The sequence below is a fragment of the Perognathus longimembris genome, chromosome 28 (genome assembly GCF_023159225.1).
Source record: "Perognathus longimembris pacificus isolate PPM17 chromosome 28, ASM2315922v1, whole genome shotgun sequence".
NCBI classification, from domain to species: Eukaryota; Metazoa; Chordata; class Mammalia; order Rodentia; family Heteromyidae; genus Perognathus; species Perognathus longimembris.
Window position 1 is genome coordinate 94,517,643 of NC_063188.1, and position 23,329 is coordinate 94,540,971.

The 23,329-nt window shown below is 33.4% G+C and overlaps 1 protein-coding gene across 1 annotated transcript in view; it reads right to left on the minus strand.

Moving 5' to 3' along the window:
• Window positions 1-23,329, minus strand: part of Il1rapl1 (interleukin 1 receptor accessory protein like 1) — a 1,145,636-nt gene that overhangs the window by 247,686 nt on the left and 874,621 nt on the right. The window contains exon 6 of the mRNA XM_048336516.1: window positions 7,128-7,202. Coding sequence (XP_048192473.1) covers window positions 7,128-7,202 — 75 coding nt within the window. The remainder of the gene's footprint in view (window positions 1-7,127; window positions 7,203-23,329) is intronic.

Sequence of the window (23,329 nt, forward strand, 5' to 3'; positions counted from 1 at the left end):
TGGCCTAATGGCAAGAGTGCTTGTCTCGTATACATGAAGCTCTGGGTTTGATTCCCCAGCACCACATATATAGAAAACGGCCAGAAGTGGCTCTGTGGCTCAAGTGGCAGAGTGATACCCTTGAGCAAAAAGAAGCCAGGTACAGTGCTCAGGCCCTGGGTCCAAGCCCCAGGACTGGCCAAAAAAAAAAAAAAAGAATATAAGCATGATCAAATAAGCATTGACATTCAAAAATGCACCTCAAGAATCTTGCCTATTCAGCACTCTAGTTTTAGCATTAAACTATCTCAACTCCTAAATGAAAACATTTACTGACTAATATATGCTGGGTAATAGGTACATCTTTACTTGCACTACCTGATTATATACCCATGCTAAGTGTAGAGTGGTAGTACTAGCTATCATTTTTATTTTAGTGCTGGAACTAGGGCTTGAATTTAGGGCCTGGGCCTCACTTTTTCTGCTCAAGGCTAAAGCTCTACCACTTGAGCCACAGCTCCACTTTCTGCTTTCTAGTGGCTAATTGGTCATAAGAGTCTCAAGAACTTTCCTGCCCAGGCTGGCTTGGAATAATGATCTTCAGATCGCAGCCTCCTGAGTAGAATGGGTTACAGGCATGAGTTACCAGTGCCCTATCTTACTATCTTTTCTATCGATAGTTGCTTATGGTCACAAAAATAGTAAGGAATACAGCTGCATTTTACTGCAGTTGTATCTGAGACAATAATCTGAACTCAGAGGAACTGCCACACATTGTCTATTAGTTACATAAAAAATGACAATAACAATGATAGTGATTATGATATTGATTAAAACAACAAAAGCCACAATGACAATGATTAGTCTTTGCAAATGTTTTATGTAAAAAAATCATATTATAATTTTAGATTTCTAGTTCATTTTCCCCAAAACTATTCCAGAAGTGGTGCTGTGGCTCAAGTGGTAGAGTGCTAGCCTTGAGCAAAAAGAAGTCAGGGACAGTGCTCAGGCTCTGAGTCCAAGCCCCAGGACGGGCCAAAAACAAGTGCACAGTGAATTCTATTTGTCTTTGTGTGTTGTATATATGTCTACTTGTGCAGAAGCTCTAATATATATCTAACAAAGTTTATTTATTGTGAGAAGCAGAATTATGTTGATCTGCATAACTTTCTTACCCAAAACATAGACTTTATATTATTGTTATCATTCACAGTAGAAAGTTTTATGTTTTCTTAACTTGAATTTGTCAGTGAAAATATGTCTTATATATTTTTCAGACAGCAATCATAACACTTGCTTACAATGACCAATAGAGTAATTTCAGATGGAAAAATCCAGCAGATGTTCCCTTTCCTATCTGTGGAAATAAAGTCAAACACCAGTCTGGCAATTCAACAAAACAGTATTATTATTATTATTATTATTATTATTTGTACTTTTTTGGTCGTGGGGATTGAAATCAGGCCCTGGGTACTGTCCCTTAGCTCTTTTTGTTCAAAGGCAGTGTTCTACCATTTTAACCCACAATTCCACTTCTGGTCTTTTTGGTGGTTAGTTGGAGATAAGAGTCTCATGGTGATTTTTCTGCCCAGGCTGGCTTAGAATTGAGATCCTTATATCTCATCCTTCTGAGTAGCATGGATTATAGGTATGAGCCACCAGTGCCAGCAATATTACATGCTATCTAAAAAGCTGTCATTCAACACCTGAATAATTCTGTTTCTAGAGTAATCACAGTATTTTCCCAATGTAGAAAGGAAGCAAGTTTCCTCAAGTTTATTAAGTTAATGTAGCAACTAATCAGAAAAGACACATTCTGTTTCAAGACAATAACAACTGTGAGAGATAAACCTAGGCAGCAAATGTTACAGATCCATTTTTCACTCTATGAAATAGTTTCTTACAAGGCCTCATTAGGTTAAAAACTCTCCAAGCATATTTTTAATGCAATGTATTTTATATAATGTACAAAATATAATGTTTGAGACATATGGCAGAGTAACTTTCAATATTTAATTATTTTGTCAGCATAATAAACAAATATATAGTTTTCATGACAAGTTTTTTAAAACAAATATCTACTAGGATCTATTATAAAGTTATTGCCATTGACCCTCCAGCTACACAAAATTTAAAAGAATACAGATTACAGAGAGCAAGGAGTGCCAAATAATTTCTAGTATAGCACCTTCTAAATTAGCTTCTAAATTGGACAAAGTTATATATTTATGTGTCCATTTAAAAGATGTACTTAAAATATGATCATTAATTCCATTATTTTTATTATACTTATTTTTGTCTCTATATATTTAGTTATTACTTATTATCTTTTTTCTACTTAGATATGCTAAATATTTTTTTATTTATTTAGTTGTTTGTTTTCTTTGTATCAGTATTGGGAATTTAATATAGGTTCACTCTGAACTAAGCATCTAACCTAAGACTTTGCATTCTCACAAATTTTATTAATGAGAATAAGGTAATAAAGTAAAATAGAAGAATGGCTGAAAACTTTCTTTAGTTCAGTCTCATATCATCTTAAAGAAAATTTAAAGACCTATACCTTCTATGGCAGTAAATAAATATGGCAATTATGAAATGTAAGGTAATTCACTAGGTCAAGATTAGGGTGGGTTTTTACTGTTTGAAAATTCCATAGTAATGGAAGATGTCAATTTTCTCTTATGAAATCTTTTGAAAGTATGCTGCTGGCTGTATAGGCAAGCCAGACCTCTGAATGAAATTCATAGGTCTCAAGGTCAGTTAGTCAGTTGTGTCTGTCTTTTGCCTCCCTAGACTACAGCAGCTTGAAAGAACTAAATCAAGTTCACTTCCTGGATTGACCTTCACAGTGATGTTGTATGCTTCTTGGACCTTTCTCCCAACAAAGTGCTGTCCATATATTTGCTGATGTCTGAAACATTTAAAAGGGACAAAGTTCTTTCTTTCCACATTTAGCAATAACACACAATGCCACTTAAAGTAAAATACTAAGCTGTAACCACATATTGATTGTAATTCAAACCTACCGATTTACATACGCTATATGAATGCAGATGCCATTATAATATTTTCCCTAAGTACTTTGCATTTTAGTGCTATTTGCTTTCTAAAAAGAAATAGTTTAAATGATCATTATCAGATTTTTTCAGTTGAGAAGGTGGAAGTAATTAAAAGATGACACAAGGGATATACAAAGGAAAAGTAGACATGACCAACAGAAGGCACTGGAAAGTAAATGAGGAGAACAAGGAAAAAACCATGAACTTCTTTATTTAATTGACTCATTATTAATGAACTATGTATATTTGTGAAGAGTTCAGAGAACTGACAGACTTACAGTCACCAGGGTTGGTTAGATGGATGTATCTAAATTAGAAAAAAATACTGAAGAAGATCAGCCAGCATCTTACTCCTCAGGTTTGTATAGTTCTGGATGATTTTTTTTTATAGTTTAAGAATAATATGAGAAAAACCTCTCAACTCTTGGAGAGTGAAATTCTCTTGGATATTTTCTCATTCCTTTAAAAGGGGAAATTAATTTTAGGTACTCTTTCACTAGTGTAGGCCACACTTTTAAGGCTACCTCACAATTCTTTACTTATTCCCTCACTCAGAATTTCGTATTATGTGCTCAACCAGTTGGAATTGACAACATTTTCAAAGTTGAAAAGGACAAAAAAAGGTCCTTAAGGAAATGAAAAGTCAAAGTATGAGGTAGAGAAAACAGTGTATTTTTTAGGCATCACATATCTTTTTTCTTAAGTACTCTTTCCTTATTTTCACATATTCCCCCTCTTTCCCTCCTCTTCTTTCCTTCCCTTCCTTCCTTCCTTCCTTCCTTCCTTCCTTCCTTCCTTCCTTCCTTCCTCCCTCCCTCCCTCCCTCCCTCCCTCCCTCCCTCCCTCCCTCCCTCCCTTCCTTCCTTCCTTCCTTCCTTCCTTTCTTTTTGAGAAACAATCTAACAATGTCCAGGATGATCTTAAACTGTGGCCTTTCTGTTTGGCTTCCTGAGTGCTGTAATTAAAGCCATGTGCCATATGTATCTTTCTTTGATCAGTTATTTACCTACTACTAAATAGTAAGTAGGTTATTTCGTATCAACCGCTATGCAAAGAACCCATGGACTAAGGTTAAATTTCTCTAACTAGTGAATGATTTATCTCATACAACGAGAACTGGAGTTGGATAATGAAACAAAGCAAAAGTTGTTTAAAGAATCAAAACCCAAAGTGAATGTCTTTAGTTCCATTAGTACTAAAAAAAAAAAGCTCACGTTCATTTGTTTATTGACAAGAAAGGAGTTACAGTATTTATTGGAACAATTTGTAAACTAATATCTCCCTGTTCCTTCAAATGAATGCCCAGAAAAGCTTTTAAATTCAACAAAAATTTTCAAGTTTATGTGATGAGGCTTTATGATTTAAGAAAAGACAATGTTAAAAACAGCCTTACAAAATACTCTATTTTGTGAAACACTAGTAGGAGATCAAGAACAATTTGATCTATTGCATTGATTTATTGTGAATTCAAAAACAGTGAAAAGAAACCCAATAAACAACCATCAAATACAAAATTATATAATTTCAAGTAAAGATACTTAAAAACTTAAATTTTTCATTTTTTTCTATATTCATCATGGTTGGCCATAAGGGAAATGGGTGAAACTGAGATTCCACTTCATTCCAATTAGAATGTCCATAAATCAAAAATACAAACAATAACCGACACTACAATGATGTGGGCAAAGCAGGCCCCTGTTACACTGTTGGTGAGACTATAACTAGGAAGCAGCATGGAGTTTCATCAAAAAATAAACATAGAACTACCCTATGATTCAGCAATTCCACTCCTGGGCCTTTATCAAAAAGACTACAAACTAGGTTACAATAAAGCTGTCAGTACAACCATATTCACTGCAGCACTACTTACTATAGCCTGGGTATGAAATCTGCCCAGATGCCCTTCAATTGATGCATGAATTAAGAAAATATGGAATATATACTTGAGGAAATTTTACTCATCCTTTCGAAAGGAATGGAAAGCTTGAAATGAAAATATTACTCATCCATTTTTAAAGAAATGGAAAGTCACAGAAAAAATTATGATAAATGAAGTCAAGGCCCAGGGAGATAAAGGCTGCATGTTCTCCCTCATATATGGAAGCTGGAATTGGATCACAAGTTAATAAGGAAATAAATCAGGTGTCATACTAGTATATATAAATGCATTAACTGAAATATGGTAGCCTCAAGGGAGAACTCAAATAGTGTAATTCCTTATAAGGTCAAAGTTCAACAAACTGAACACCAGGAAACAGGTACTTGAGAGTGGTAGAATGGGGTCATGGGGAAAGGAATAGAAGAATATAAAGGAGGAGAGGGGGAGAATGCAGTCAAGAATTCCGTATATATCCAACAAAATTAAGAAAAGTGAGGGAAGGGGCAGGTTGGAAGGTATCGGTGAGAATGTTGAAAGGGGTGACATTGATCAAGATATATTGTATTCACAAATTGCTTTGTTAACAATGGCAATTCCTTTGTACAACATATAAAGATAATTTTATAAAATAAACAAATCGCCTCCTCCTTGACCTGAAATGGTTAGTCTACCTGACTCCTTAAAAAGACATGATTCTAGAAATTATTGAAAGGTCAATAAAATATAGCCACATCTGAGAAATTACTTTTCAAAATTTGTTAATAAAGCAGTGAAATTTCTAATAAGACTAAATTTATTTGAGTTACATGTAAACTTAGTACACTTGTTTTATAAATGGTATGATGTATAGCTTTCCATTGCAAAATAATAATGTTACAACTTGCACATATATTAAAGTTCAAAAGGCTTGATTTCACTATAAAAGAAGCATATCAGTACCATCCTAGATAAAGCCTACATAGATTTATGCCCCAACTTAGCAAATAAAAGTAGTGCCAATGTTAGAAGTTAGTTGACTATAATACTTTTATATATTAGAAATTAACTTGGATAGATTATAAGTAAAGATCACATTTGTAGTCATTTCTAGAAAACTGATTTACATTTTCATTCAAATTCTCATTCCTGGAAAATTAATAACATTGATATCTTAATGTTAATGTTACCATTTGATTTTCAGCTGTATATATTAAATGTGTTTTAGTTCTTGAGCTACTAGTGTAAGAAGAAATTTCTTAACAAAATGAATATACAATTTAAAATGTATCTTTGATCATGTTTTATACGATTACACTAAAAGAAAGCAATGTTCTTCATAATTATGTCACACACATATATCATTCTTTTCTTTATTTTTTTAAATTATTGTTGTTCTGGTTTTTAGATAGACCAGGTTGGCCTCCTACTCATGATTCTCCTTACTCTTCCTCCAGAGTAATAGCATTACAAACACATGCCTGGCTAAATCCATAGCAAAATTCAAGTATAACAACCCAAGATACAAAAACTCTCTCTCTCTCTCTCTCTGTATATATATATATATATATATATATATATATATATATATGTGTGTGTGTGTGTGTGTGTGTGTGTGTGTGTGTGTGTGTCGCTATATATATGTCTCTATATATGGACATCTGTCTATCTATCTATCTATCTATCTATCTATCTAAAATTGAAAGGAGAAAATTTCCATGACCTGTTTTAACAAATTATATTCAATTAAACAAAATGCTGTTTATACTTACCTTTTAGATATATACATTATAGTCTTGAATACAAATGAATATTTAGCAAAGTATGTTATATCTATGACCTTTTGTCCAAATCCACTAGTTTCTTAATTGTGCCACTCACATTTTAATGTTATATAAAATAATTATCATAATTTCCTGTATAATGGATCAGGTTTTTAAATGCTTTTAAATCATAATAGTGACATTTATTTTGAAGAATTTGCACCTTTTCCCTAATATTACAGAAATAATATTTTAATATATTGATAGGTGTTATAAGTTAAATGATTCCATATTCTCTATTTTAAAAACAACGCAAACATTAAATAATAATGCAATATTGTCACTAAAATCTTGACACATACTGTAGGGAATAAAGTTTGTCTCAGAGCATGATTATACTCTAGAATTGTTTAAATGATCAGAATGCACCGAAACAAGCACATTGAGTAGAATAAAAGAATTACTCACCCAGTTGAGTCTCCTGAATTGTCAGTTTACTTTCCACAGGATACAAAAGCTTGGGTGGCTTATCAGTGAGAGGGGCTGAAAAACAACAATAAAACAATGCAAAGACTTATAGTTAGGCTACATGAACTGAAGAATAGAATACAGTGTCTTTTCGTAAAGATGTTTCTATTCTCAAATAATGTCAAAGCAGTCAACCAAATAATGACTTTCATATCAGAAGTAGGACCTGCAAGCAAGCTAAAATGCTAGTACTCAATTATACAAGAGTAAGTTATAACACTTACAGATTGACAGTGAAATGACACTATTGAATTACAGAATCAATAATGGGCTGTCCTTTAGAACATATGGCTGTATTTCCAGAAAATAATTTCAATTTGTTTCTTGTTTTTGCCATACATTGATACTATACATGATACATGTGGCTTCCATTGTAACCATGTTTTCACATACAGTGTATCATTGTATCAGTGTATTATTGTTGATAACTACATTCTTAGTTTTCATATGTTGGATAACATGGCCTCAAATCTATAATTTAGGGATTATTTCATACAAACGTATTATCTAAATAGGGTAACAATGTAATGTTAGCTTAGTCATGGACATGCCCATCTACACCAAAGAGGATCATTAAATGATGTTTTCCTTTTACCCTGAACCATTGGTTACTATCTGTCACATTATAGTATTTATTGGTGATTTGCTTGATGTACTCTGGTTTTTAGGTTCTATACATGTCTGCTCTGTGCTCATGTCAATTTCAATTATCATCAAAAGAATCTAAGAGTTTGCTACTAAGCATCTTTGAGGAGATGTTTCCTACTGCATATTCCATTCTTAGCTAATCTAGACTATTTGGACTTAAGAGAAATAGTTCTTCATTAAGCCTTCTCCCATCCTCTCTGATTGAATTGCCTAGGTCCCTGGAAACCTGTCACTGCAACTTCTACTTTGTATCAAGTATGGAAATGATCAATTAAGGTTGCTGAACTAAATGCTTTTGCTTTGAGGCCTTTATTCCTTCTTTGCCAGGAGGACATGCCAGCTTGGTTGATAACTGGAAGGCAGATCGAGACAGAATTGCCAAGCGTTGGCTGCATGTACTTAATCACCAGAGGATTCAAGAATTCAAACTGCTTTGGCTGTTTGCCTCCATCTCTCTTGAACAGAATGCATAGTTAGTGCAAAAGAATGATGTGCTCCAAGTAAAACAAACAAACAACAAAACAGGGCTGAGTATAGAGTCCTGATTTGAAAAGAGAGTCCACACATACAATTTCTTGCTTTAGTTCATAGATACTTGTATATGTTATTTTCCTTAATTATTGTAGTTTAGCAATATTATACATATCAAAGGGAGAGGAAAGTTGGGATAATTTGTGAGACCTATCACGTGGAAATTCTCAAATATATAACATTATTCTGGTTCTGATTAATTTTCAGGCTTACTGCTGAAAGTAATCTTAACAGATTTGTTACATGTATGTATGTATGTATGTATGTATGTATGTATGTATGTATATACCTACCTACCTACCTACCTACCGACCAATCATCTATTGCCAGTCCTGGGGCTTGAACTCAGGGATTCTTTCTGTTTAGGCTAGCAATCTACTGCTAGAACTCTACCACTTGTGCCACAGCACCACTCCAAGCCTTTTCTGTTTATGTGGTACAGAGGATCAGAAAAAAGGCTTCATGCATACTAGGCAAGCATTTTACCACTAAACCACATTCTTAGCCCCATATCTGTTATCATTTAAGTAATCAGACTACACACTATATTTTGGAAAAAAGAGTTCAAAAGTCCCATTTCTGAGACTCTGGTAGCAAATGACATCTGTGAATTTAAGAAACAACTATGATATCAAAATAACTGCTTTGGTAAATTTATTCAATTTATAATGGCTTGTTATTACATGGTTACCAGTTGCCAATTTGGCAGTTAGTTTGAAAAGGTAGTTGAGAAAGATATTCTCTGTTCAAAAACATCTCACAACAGTCTGTGGTAAGAAGGAAAAGATCTGTAGAGGAAGTTAATGAAATCCATATGTAGCCCATTTGTTCAGAAATATAAAATGGTTTTGTGCTTTCTGCCATAGCCTACCTCTCATTCCGTGACATAATGTGATTTTAACACCTTTCATATTTAGTCATGTGACAAACACCAAGTTGAAGTTGGAATTCTTCAAATTAAAGTCATGAAATAATAGAATGTTGGAATCAGAGAATTCTGTGCTTATTGGTTTTGTGAATTTTTCAAACCATATTCCATAAAGACATGTGATTTTCACAAAAACATTCTGAAGAAAAGGCTAAGAATGCCCAATATTTTGTGGTGCCATCCACTTCTTTTTGACAAAAGTGTTTCAGGGGTTATCTTACTTATGTGTACATGACCTCAGATTTTATTATAATTACTCGATGGAATTGATTGTTCAAATTAGTTTCAATGTGACATTTCCATGCATATATATGTTGTGCATTTATATGTTAATTATATCCATCCTTTCAAATATGCTTTCTTTGTCTTCCCTCCCAATTTCATGCACACCTCAATTATTTTCTCCTTCCCTAAAAGCGCATTCTCAAGTCATCTTTTTTATTCTATTAACCTTCCACAAATGAGAGGCAACATGTTATATATTTCTCTCTGTGTCTGGCTAATTTGATAACCTCCAATTCCATCCATTTTCCTGCAAATGGCATGATTTCATTCTTCTTCAAGGCTGAATAATACTCAATAGAGTATGCCACATTCCTTTTTATTGTTATTGTAAAGGTGATATACAGAAAGGACATAGTTACATAAATCAGGTAATGAGTACACTTCTTTTTTAAGTATCACCTTTTCCTTCCTTTTCTTCCACTATGATGCCTCCTGCCCTCTTTTCCCTACAAGTTGCATAGTTCATTTTCAACAAAGTGCCTAGTGAGGTATGTCACATTCTTTTGTTTCCTTCATAATGGATAGACACTGAGGTTGATTATATATCGAAGCTATTGGGAATATTGCCATAGGAACAAAAGGATGTAAGTATCTAACTCATATTCTGGCTTTATTTTTTTCAAGTATATACCAAGAAGTTGTACAACTGGATTGAATGATTCTATTCTCAGTTTTATGAACAATTTCTATATAGGTTTTCATAGTTGCTGTGGAAATTTACTAATGCACATTCCCATCAGATTTCTTTTTTCTGCATATCCTTGCCAAAATTTGTTGTTTTTGGGCTGGGGATATGGCCTAGTGGCAAGAGTGCCTGCCTCGGATACACGAGGCCCTAGGTTCGATTCCCCAGTACCACATATACAGAAAACGGCCAGAAGCGGCGCTGTGGCTCAAGTGGCAGAGTGCTAGCCTTGAGCGGGAAGAAGCCAGGGACAGTGCTCAGGCCCTGAGTCCAAGGCCCAGGACTGGCCAAAAAAAAAAAAAAAATTTGTTGTTTTTATTTTTAAAAATTAGCTCATTGTAATTGTCACTCAAGACTACTCTGTTCAACTCAGCTGATAAATTTCAAATACTACAATGTGTCAGACATTGCAAAAGGTGGTTTGGAATATCATTGAGTTTTGTCTTTATGCCTTTTAGTAATATATAGTTTAATAATAAACATAAGGTTATTCTGGTCTGATTTGAATCCTTTGTTTTAGAGATCAAGAATCTGAGGTACAAAAAGATTAAATCATTGGTCAGTAAACATAGACAATGAAGCTTTTAGTATTCGCTTGCTCTTTCCTTCCCAAACCATTTATGTGCCCGTTGAAAAATCTTTCAAGCACCTACTGCATAGGCCTCTGTAGTTTCCCCTCAAGGCATGTATAATCTGTTTGAAGAGTGAAACATGCAACTAAATCATCATAAACTAAAGCAGAGAATTCTGCAGTGTATCTAACATCATCCATAAGTTACATGTGTGTATTTACATATTATGCTATGACAAGTATCCGTTTGGGGCAATTTTCTTGTGACTCACCTTTTTTTGGTAAAATTGAATGGAAAATTCCAGATAACACAACCGCTGAACTACTAATTTGTCATACTAACAAAATAACTGAAAAGGAGATCACTATGGTTAAGATGTAGCTTAGTTTCATGATCATTTGAAGGTAATATATCTTATTATCACCAGTAAAGAATATGCACAGAATTGCCTATTACATGAATGCTTCTGGCACCTTGTATATTATCAATCAAATTGAATTCACAGAAGACAGAACTGGAAAACAAATGCAAGAATAAAAATGTCCAATCAAAAAGAATAAATATACAAATAGAAGAATGTTCTTCATTTTATTCTGTTGGGAAGATAAAACTGGGAAGAAATTGAATATTTATAATTAAAAAAATCACAATTATTTGCAACATATCACGACTAGACCATCTGATATTTTATTGGGAAGAAAACAACTTGTTTTTGGGAGGTCATTCTTCTTTCATAAACAGATGAAAACTAATTGAAAAGCAAAGTCCAACAACCATGACATCAACTTAATATGTGTTCAAATTGTAAATATTCTGGGTGCTTGTAGTTAACACCTGTAATTCTAGCTACTCAAAAGGTTGATGTCTAAGAATTGCAGTTCAAGGTCAGCCTTGGCAGACAAATCCAAGAGACTCTGATCTTTAATGAACCAGCAAAAAATACCCAAGTAGAGACATAACACAAGTGATAGAGCATAAGTTGAAGAAAAAGAAAATCAAGCCAGAGCACAAAGCCCTGAGTTCTAGCCTCAGTATAGGCATACACACACACACACACACACACACACACACACACACACACACACACACACCATAATTATTCTTTATCTACTAAAAAACAATCAAAATCATTATAGCAGAAATATTTCTCTCAATAGTTTTGCATTTAATATAGCTTTGTATCTACCAACAATCCCTCAATTTATTCTTCATCTTATTAGCGTTAAAGCTGATAGAGTCATTTAAAATAATAACAGGACTCTCTGACAGAATTATTCATATAACTCAATTGACAAAACTATTCTTTAGAGTGGAAGGGGATTTTTTAAGGACATTTATTTTGCTTACTTCTTTTCAGTTAGAGGAACATTTAGAAATCATTATACATGAAGATGTGCACAGGATTAACTTTTTATCTTCATTAACATTCCCTAACTATTCACAAAGCGATACAGATTGCCTTAATCTCTTCATTGTTTCTATGCTTGAGCTATAGCACAGCAAAAATATAATCTTGTTTTCTTAAAACAAAAAAATACAGCAAAATAGGGGAAAGAGGCCAGAATTCTTCAGTCATTCGAATGCATTTAAAGAAGAGAGAAATGTGCACAGCTGGTGTAAATGGATTTTTCTCTGATGAGTATCTCACCCCATTAAAAATCCAACTTTAACTTCTCACATGTGTATCCCTCAAATATGACTGAGAATATTCAAAATTTCTTCTATACCTACAGCCATACTACCACAAAATTTGTTCTTTTTGACTCAAAAATTATAATATATTCTAACTTGTTTATTTTTCTACTTTGTTTCTTAGGAGTATCATAGTGAGTTAGGGAAGATCACACAGTTAGGGGATGTCCTAACTCAGTTTGGAAAGCTGGAGAGTTAACTATCTCTTACCTAAGGGTATAATACATAAAATGTGTAGACTTCCCACATGGATCTACAGAAGGATTCAAGAAGGTATTTGATTAAGTTCTCGCATGGAGTAGGTGAAAAACAAATCTGTTCTAGCAATATTCATCAAAGTTTAGGGGAATATCATTTAGCATTTTTTTGTAACCTGATATGAAAATGATTGCTATTTGTGAAATAATGAACTAGAAGTTTAAATAATTGTTTCAAAGGAGTTTAGAAGCCTCAATTTAAGCCTCAGTACTGGCGTGTGTGTGTGTGTGTGTGTGTGCGTGTGCGTGCGCGTGCACACACACATGCACACACATACTCCAGTTTAGACCCCATATTTAAGAATCATTAATACTTCCCACTGTCATTTGTCTTACAGGGAAACTGACTTAATTTTAGAATTAATCTGTAAAAAAATAATAGTTTAAAGGTGCCACATAATGTAGTGGGATTGTAAAAGACTCAAACAAAGCACAGCTTTTAGAGATGGCAATGTCTCTTAGAACTTACAATCTACATAATTATAAATGCCTTCATAATTCAATTTCAAGAGCCTTTATCAAGTGACTAAAAATAGTAAGTATTGAGTTTGAAATAAAGGGATGAGCAAGACAGAGTCATCCACAGGGATGTTCATAAAGGAGAGTATATTTGTGAGGTACAATAGCTATGTGCATATGGCTTTGTAAAATAATATTTATTGAAATGAACTTGAGGAAATGGAAACAATTCCCTTGTTGCTGGTTTTCTTTTATTTTCGTTTTATCTTGTCTGTGCACTTACCTATAGTTGGGAAGGTAAGGGAGGGCACAGAAATGGTGGGGCAAAGGGTAAATAGATGCAGCTGTGATAATCACTAGACACTATGTTAAAAATAATCTGTATCACTTATGTGAGGCAATAGGAAGGAAAAATTGAGAGAAATCAAGGAAAGGGGTGACAAAAAGAAACATGCTCTTTATCTGCCATACATAGCAGTAACCCCTCTGTATATCACCTTTACAATAACAATATATGTTTTTTAAAAAATAATATTTAGCAAGTTACTGAAAATGGGATTGCATCAAAGTAAAAAGTGTCTGCACCACAAACAAAAAAATCAACAGTGAAGAGAAGGCTTACAGAATGAGAAATTTTATTTTAGCTAGTCATCTGACTAGAGCTTAATATCCAATTCAATCAATAAAAAAGCAAAAGATCAGTAAAGATACTTCTCAAAAGAAGTACAAATGTGCTATAAATCCATGAAGAAATTCTCAATATCTTTAGCTATAAAGCATCAAAGGATCCAAACAACTCTGTCCATATCACCGCTGTCTAAATTGTTAGCAAAGGCTGGTGAGGATGAGGATGGGGGGAAAAGCCTTCCACATTACTGTTGAAAACTTAAATTAGCTGCCACTATGGAAATCACCATTAATGTTCCTCAAAAACCTAAAATTAAAACTAACATTAATTTCTAATTGTAGAACCTTGGACAGGAAAGGAATGGACTTGAGAAAAAACAACAACGTACACAAGGAAAATCCAGTTAGAGCCAAATGGAGGCTTTGTTTTTCACTTATCTCTAATGCTTTGAAGTAGGGAAATTTCTGCTTTCTGTTACAAATAATTGTGGATTTTCACAACAATGACAGAGCATCATAATCCTCAAAGAAAGAGAAGAAACAAAGCATCCACCTGAGTAGAAAAATACAATAAAAGCAGTCTATAAATAAATAAACAACATATACAAGACAACATCAATATAAGAGTCAGCTCAAATGATGAAACTTTTAATATGTTTATCAAAATAATGCATTGAGAAAATCCTAGAAATTAACTAGGTGAATTTTGATAACTATATTTTATTCAGTTTGATAGGTGTTACTTGTAATAAAATATAATAAATATGTTAATTCATTTAACAAAAAACTTTGGCAGTACTAGAGCTATATCTTCAGCTCATTTTTCCTTAGCATTTTTTCAAATAGTGCCTTACATTTTTTGTCCAGAACTAGCCTGGAAAGGTAATCCTTTTATCAATAGCTTCTAAATTCCTGAATTATCAGGTCTGTTCACCACTGTTACCTTGTTTGTTAAGATGGAGATTCATTAACTTTTCACCTGGGATGACCTGGAACTGAGATCATCCTCATCTCTAACTTGTGAGAAATTGTGATTATGGATACGAGCCATTGTAACCATTCTACTCAACAAATAGATTATCCGACTAAGTAAAGCAAAGTCAGACCATATTTCTACTTACATAGAGCAAGCATTCCCCAAAGTAAAATACAAAATGAATTTTTACATAAATACATAAATAATATAATATTTGGAATTTGAAATCCCATTAATGAAGTAGCTAACGAGATAGAGACTAATGCATGGAGTTATTTTACAGAGAACTGTTATAAAAGTTTGTTTCAAAGATCATTTGAAACAGATCTTTCTGAAGGGAGGAAATGAGCCATGTGAATACCTGGAGGGAAGAGCAAATGTAAAGGTGCTGAGATGAGCATGTACTTGACATGGATGAAGGCTAGTAAAGGAGGCTATTATAGCTAGATTGATGGAAGAGATTTACAGTGAGTTCAGAGACAGACACGGGCCAATGCAGGGCAGGCCCTATAGAAAATGGCATTTATCCAGAAAATTACAAGTCAGGATATAGCAAAGCCACTTCACACTGTGTTCATTGCTGCACTATACACTCTAGACATGTTTTGGAAACATTCCAGACACACTTCTGTGGACAAATGGATCAAGAAAAATGTAGCCACATATGTGTATGTATATACATATACATGTTATAATGAAAATTTACTCATTCACCAGGAAGTATGTTATATCATTTGCATACAAATGAATGAATCTGGAAAATTATTATGTTAAGTGAAGTAAGGCAGGACTAGAGGGACAAAGTATACATGTTTTCTCTCATATGTCGACAGGTACAGGGCCATATGTATATATACAGAAACATATTAACTAAAATATTCCCTATGCAGGCTAGAATTCCAGTGGTGTAACTCATTTGAACAATGAACTTACTGTCTAAAAAAGTGAATACCAGGAAGCTGGCACCTGATGTGTCAGTAGGGATGAGGTCAAGGAGAGGGAGATAGATGAATGAAGAGAGGAAGAGGTGGAGAATGCATTCATAATTTTCATTGTATATATGTGAAAATGAAGTATAATGTGATGGAGAGTATGGGGTTGGTAGAAAGAGAGAAAAATAAAGAAAGAGGTGACATTAATCAAGATGTGTTATACTTGTAAACTGATAGGCTGACCTTAAACATCTTTGTATAATTGCTACTGTTACTACTACTACAACTACTACTATGAGAAAATGGAAAGGACACACTTTTTGTTTTAAATAATATAGGAATATGTTGGATGGCTTTTTCAAGAAGAGAGAACATAGTATCAGATAAATACCAGATATCTCTCTGAAGGAAGACATGCAAGAGGCTACTAAAGAAATATTTCTTAAAGAGTTGATGGTTTCAGGTGGTAGCAATGGTAAGATTTCTTTCCTTTGAGTTTTAATCTGCTGGGTAAAGATAATACATTTACTAACTATAGAATATGACTTAATTCCGTTGAGTCAAGAAGGATTCCCTGGTTATAAACTTCATAATAAATAGGGGAATGGCAATGCCATTCAACAAAGAGGGAAAGTTTATGGGCCAGAAAGAATCAAGATAAAAAGAAAATTTATTAGCACAGGTTTAGGCTAGTCACAGCAGAGGATCACAAGAGCCTAATAGCTATGACCCTATGAACGCATAAGATGATGCTAAGTGAAATGAACTCCATGTTATGGAAATGAGTGTTATATCACTGTTGTAATCACTTTCAACATGTCATGTGAAACCGTAGCTTCTATTATTGATGATGCTCTTGTATCCCCTTCCTGTGGTTGTACCCACACTATCACTGTATCTCATCTGAGTACACTGGATAGTGTATGTACTGGTATTAGAACTAGGTGAACTAAGTGAAAGGGAATATCAAAATCGAGAGACAAAGAATAAAAAGACCAACGACTCCAAAAGCAATACTTGCAAAACCATTTGGTGTAAACCAACTGAACAACTCATTGGGGGAGAGGGAAAAGGGGAGCTGGGATGGGGGAAGGAGGGAGGAAGTAGCAAACAGTACATGAAATGTACCCAAGGCCTAACGTATGAAACTGTAACCTCTCTGTACATCATTTTGACAATAAATAAGAAAAAAATTAAGTAGTTTAGGCATTTCCTTTTATCTGTAGAGACCAATTTCATAATTGATCATTCATTTCTATTTGGTAAAATTGAGCCACTTACTAATGGCTCATTGTAATCCCTCAAAAGACTGAGAAAATGATCCTTTTAAGTTCCATCTTCCAGACTAATGTTACTCATTTTTTTATGAGATTCAGTTTGGTTAATCTTGATTAACCTTTGCCTTAGCAGCACTCATAATAAAAAAAATTAAAGTCTCAAACTTATTTCTTGTGTAATAGAACCAAGGATTTGCTTTTCCAGGAAACTAAGAAAATTCAGTAGCTTTATCCTAGTCCATTTTTTTCTTTTCCTTTTCTTTTATTTTATAGGTAATGTACACAGGGACTACATTTATATAAGTAAGGTAATGAGTACATTCTTGGTCCATTGTTATATGAAACATTCTCAGCTGGTCAATTGAATATCATCGTGTTTAATTTAGTGGTTTCTCTCATTATCAAAGCATTTATTTTGAAGTACTATTGTAACACGAGTGATGGAATTTATATTTAATCACTTTATAATATATTCAGCAAGAGGTGGTAAGATATATGTATTTCTTAGGTAAACAATTGACAAAAACTATGTTCATTGCTTTCCAAATGAAAGCACTCATGAAAATCAATGGTTAAGACAGTAGGCATGAAGCTAAAGTCAGGGTTCAAGGTCTCTATTTTTTTAAATTTTTATTGTCAAGGTGATGTACAGAGGGGTTAAAGTTACATAATAAGGTAGTGAGTACATTTCTTGCCCAACCTGTTACCTCCTACCTCGTTTTCCTCCCTCCTTCGCTCTTCCCCAATTCCCGTCACTGATTTGTACAATTAGTTTACTACATATTGTCTTGTAAGTATTGATGTTGCATTGGTTTGCCTTTTATACATTTTCTCACCATTTTGATGTTCCCCTTCCCTTCCCTAATTCAGACAAACATATATACAATCCTTTTTCACCTCTTCATTTACCATTTCAGCTTCCACTCCTATTGTCTGTAACCCTGATTGACTTTACTGAGACTCATGAAAAATCCCAAGATTCATTCATTTATCTACTAAACCCCAATTCTGATACAGTGAGCTGGGAAAGGCATGAAAATAAGTGTCAATGGGTAGACATAGACTAAATGAGTGTTTCAATATTTTAGGTTTCATTTTTAAACCAATCGCTGCAGTGAAATTATGCATAACTGTGATGCAGGATGAATTCTGTTTGCATTTCAAGTATTTTAAATACATTTGTGTGTGTACTCCAAATGAAAGTTGAAAAAAATAGTGAGAAAAAGAAACAATACTCAATTATCTAGAGAAATTATGACAAACTGTAGGGAAAGGATTTTTATTGATATAAAAGCTATAATCAATTAGGTGAGCAGGCTATTGTTTTCACTGCTTGAGAGATAAGAAAATTATTAATGGTTACTAATTAGCTTCTAAGGACAACAGTGAGTTCCAAGAATTTTATGTCCTATAATGTATAGTATCTATTCTGTAGCAATGCGGAAAGTATGCAAAATTATAATAGCATATAATTTCTCTTCTTGTTAAGTAAATGAAAGGGCTTCAAAAATGAAAAGTGATAAATTTCAAGTTGTTTAGGAATGTTGATAAACAGAAACTTAAAGAATAGTCAAAATTAGAATATTTCAAATTATCTTCTTGGTTTGGAATAACATGGTAAGGCACTATGGTACATTATTGTGTAATTTTCTGCATTTCCAAATTGTGTTGCATTGGTTCTCAGCCAACTAAAACTCAATAGTTTCTTTTCAGAAATCCTTCAAATAAACTATTTCATAATGAATTACTAAAATATAATAAAATTATTTCACAGCAAATCTTTCCTACCACTAGTATAGTTAAGTTAGAATGAAATTTACTTTCAAATACTGAATAGGTATTTACCAAAAGAATTTAGCTTAAAAACACTTTGGTAGCTGGCAATATATGTACCACATGTGCTTAATTTCATTGACAAAACATCAACGAGATGCATTGCTTTCAACAATTCTCAGTGTACATTTCAGGTAAGATGCAAGAATATAAATAAAGGATTGTATGTATGCACATGCATACAAAAATGAATGTTTTGTAATTCGCAGTTACATGATTTCATTTGATATTAGTTTTCCACAAAGAACAGATTGAGAAACTTCTCCAAAATGGCCAGTGAGGAGAGAAATCAAATGCTTCCTATTTCTGTGAGTGTCTTTTGAACATACTTGTTTTCTTTCTAATGTGCTTTCTACTAAAATCTCTTTTTTTATATAGTCTCTGCTGATAACAGGTATGTTGATGAGAAATTATTTTGATAGAATTTGGAAACATAGATAGATAGCTCTACGGTAAATTCAATAGGCTTGTTCAGAATTAAACTATTCTTGAAAATAGTGTAGGCTTGGAATAAGTCTTATCCTGCTCATAAAAACATCACACCTAAAGGGAAAATGAGGTCTATCATGATCTTGTAATCAGAACTCTTTAATGATTACAGAACTTAATGATGGCATATAACCAGAGGTTCTTATTATAATTGTAGGCTTGTATTCTGTATTGTGGAAATTCCAGTTACAATGCTAACCAAGGAAAAGGAATGCCAATAAAGACGTTCCCTTCATATTCAAGGGTACTACAAACCAAATATTTAAAACATTTAGTAATCATATACAATTTTATAAATATTCTTTAGAATGATATCTGTCTCTCATAGTAGCCTGAATCCAATAAACAACTTCATTTTAACATAGAGCATGGGAACCTAAATCTAATTAAATTAGTCATCTACTATATATTACATCTCATTTGATGACAAACTTAATAACTGGTCCAATATATTTAGAAGTAGTAGTATATTTCTCAAATATTGTTATTTTCTACTTAGATATTTATTTAATTCTCTTGATCTTTATCATTGATAAGGCTACCCTGGGAGGCTGCCAGGGATTCTTTTGACATTCTAATAATCTAAGTTAACTGTATATACTTGGAACCCTGAAGTACCTACATAAATATTGTGAATTAAATTGCAAGCCAACTGTTGTGTCTGATGGTATTACTACCTAAGTAAATATACTTCCAAATAATTAACTAACTCCTAAACTTTCTTTTTCCTTTTTTCCATTCTTCTTCCCTTCCTTAATCAAATCCTTCCTTCCTTTATTTTTGTCTAGTTTTTCTTCCCAAAAAATATATCTGGAAAGAAGACTGAAGTGTTTTGTTTATTTTATACTGAGTGCAATGAAGAAATAGCTTAAATTTTCCTTTATTTGTTCCATCAAAAAAACAGCTATATCTTACTTGACTTGACTATGCATGTTGTCTTGTTTTGTTTATTGTTACCACTCATCTAAAACTATCAGAGTAGCATTTTATTTTAAAAAGATTATTTAAAACATAGCCTTCCACAAATGGGCATTTTGAGGTGGTTCAACTCTGTTTAGAAGCTTAACAAAGGGTTCCAATGAGGGCTGGGGATATGGCCTAGTGGCAAGAGTGCTTGCCTCGTATATATGAAGCCCTGGGTTCAATTCCCCAGCACCACATATATAGAAAACGACCAGAAGGGGCCTTGAGCAATAGAAAACGACCAGAAGGGGCCTTGAGCAAAAGGAAGCCAGACAGTGTGGCAGTGCTCAGGCCCTGAGTCCAAGGCCCAGGACTGGACGAAAAAAAAAAAAAAAAAAAAAAAAAAACAAGGGTTCCAATGGTGGTTTTCCATTGCTTCATAAAATGATAGCCAGTCACAAGTCATTAAAAACATGGTAACTAACCCCAAAGCAAGAAAAGGCAAAACAAAATAGAAGGGAAAAAAACCCCAAAAGCATAAGAAAGAAAAACATGCCTATGAGCAGTGGAGTCAGGCACTCTTTAAATGAAACTTGGTATTCAAATTTAATTATGCAGCAAATGCTGTTATATTACTTTTGGTATCAGCACATAGCCAAGTTACTTGGCAACAACACAGGTAGTCATTTTAAGCATTTTCTTCTTAGAAATGCAGGAACAAATTGCAAATTTGTTCTTAGTTGTGTTGAACACCAATCATATCATCAAAAGAAAAGAAATAAAAGTAAAACAAAATAAAAACCAAAGTTGGTAACAAACAACAATACACAAAATACTGAAATTACTGAAGCTGAATGATGGATACATGGGATTTCAGTTTGCTGTCTTTACTTCTTTGTGTATTTTGTGCTTCAAAATTTCCATAACAATTGCAAGAATTTAGAAAAAATCAGATTTTGGTAACTTTTGATTGACCAATATAATGTATGTATCTACATATATCCATATTCTAAAATAAATGATAAATTTAGAGCTACATTTGTGGAAGAAATTCAAAGAAGCTGAGTTGTATTCCTATCTGCTCTGAGAAATACCATAGTTTGACTGCCTTAGCAAAGTTTGTTCCTATTATAGCTTCATATTTCTCTTACAGTAAATATAACAATGACTTTAATGTAGCAGTGATACTCACTAGACACTATCTTGAATCTGTACTATACAATTTGTGGGTGGGTTCAGGAAGGAAAAACTGGGAGAAAGCAAGGGAAGGGGTGATACTGTTCAAAAAGAAATGTTCTCATTAGTTTAATTATATAACTGTAACTCCTCTGTACATCACCTTTACAACAACAATAAAAAATAATAAAATAAAATCTTATTTCCTTAGCTAAGGCATTTGCACTTTAAAAAGTATAAAAACAAAAGAAAGGTGCTGTCAATAAAAAAAGAAAATAGGCAATATTTCTGAGTTACAACTCCAAATTCTAGTAACTTAAAATAATTGTCACTGATAATAGTTCTTGAGTCTACCAGACAGTTGGGAGTAGGAGTTTCAACTAACCTATACCAGAATTGAATGATCTTTGTGTAACTCTGTCATTAGTGTGTGGACAATTGCAAGTCAAACGTGTTTTGTTTGCTTGTTTGATTTTGTTTGTTTTTGGGGTGAACTTGCCCACTTCATGTCACCAAGCTAGTTAGTAAGCAAGACATTAACATGAACCAATGGGAATTTTTCATGGTCCTTTAAAGTCTGGAACTATCCACAAGCTGCCCTTCCTCAAGCATACTGAATGTTTTATTACTTCCACACTTCTACAATACTATACCCTTCTTTCTGGTATCCTAACCTGTATTCACATAATTGCCACATATATCAATTTTTTTCTTTCCTTTCACTAAAGCCTCTAAATATGACCACTTTACATCTGTGTCCAGCCTTTAAAAGGCAGAGTTGGAACTTTAATTCTATACACCTAATTTACCCTTGAGAGTTAACTCACAGAAAATATAGATTATGGTGTTTTTATTTTATTTTCCTATGATTTCTACTGTATTTTTTAAAGAAGGAGACTACAGTGGGTGCTCAAAAACAATTTTTGGAATGATTAGTCAAAGAAAATTGTACTGGATTTCATGCAGTATATTTCAAAAGGAAGTAATTGTGTGCTTTATTCTAAAGATTTGCATTAAAAACTTGTTCATTACAAAATACATTTTGATGGCTAATGGGATATGCTTCAGTAGCTTTAGAAAATTTACTCATCTAGAAAATATAACAGAGAAATAAAAAACTGACTTAATATCTTTTGAAAAATATTAGTTATGAGCTATTTATTTGAGAAATATTTTTTCTCAGCATTATTTCTGTCCAGGACTTCAGTTATTTAGGTACTTGTCTCGTTTCTGGGGAAAAAAAGTCTTAAATTTCTTGCTTTTCTTCTGGTCTATTTGTATGGTTTGTACAAACTATCAGTGATAAGCTTAACATTTGGATGTTGTGATAGGACAAGGTGAAATAAGAAAGCCACACAAGTAATTAACACCAAAAGGGCAAACTAATTCAGCAGTGATACACACTAGACACTATGTTGAAATTGAACTATACAACATGGGGATGAAGGCGATAGGGAAGGAAAAAGCTGGGAGAAAATGAGGGTGGGGGTGACACTGTTCAAAAAGAATTGTGTGCAATACCTGACTTGAGTAATCTCTCTGTATATCACCTTTATAATAAAAAGTAACACTAAATTGGCATGACCAACCAGTGAACAACAAATGAAACAATATTTAATAATATGAGGCACAAAGCCCTGGGTTTGTCTACTTTTATAGTTTTAGGTTTACAAATACAGGAGATAGGCTATTAATCAGACAGAAATTCATGTATAAGTGACAATATTAAGCTACTTAAGAAGGACCACAACTATCCTTTTTCTTCTCCTCTCTCTCTCTCTGTCACACACATACACACACACACACACTGATATAATTCAGTTTACAGCAGAAGGAAATCAAACATGTAAATCAACAAACCAATAAAGATGA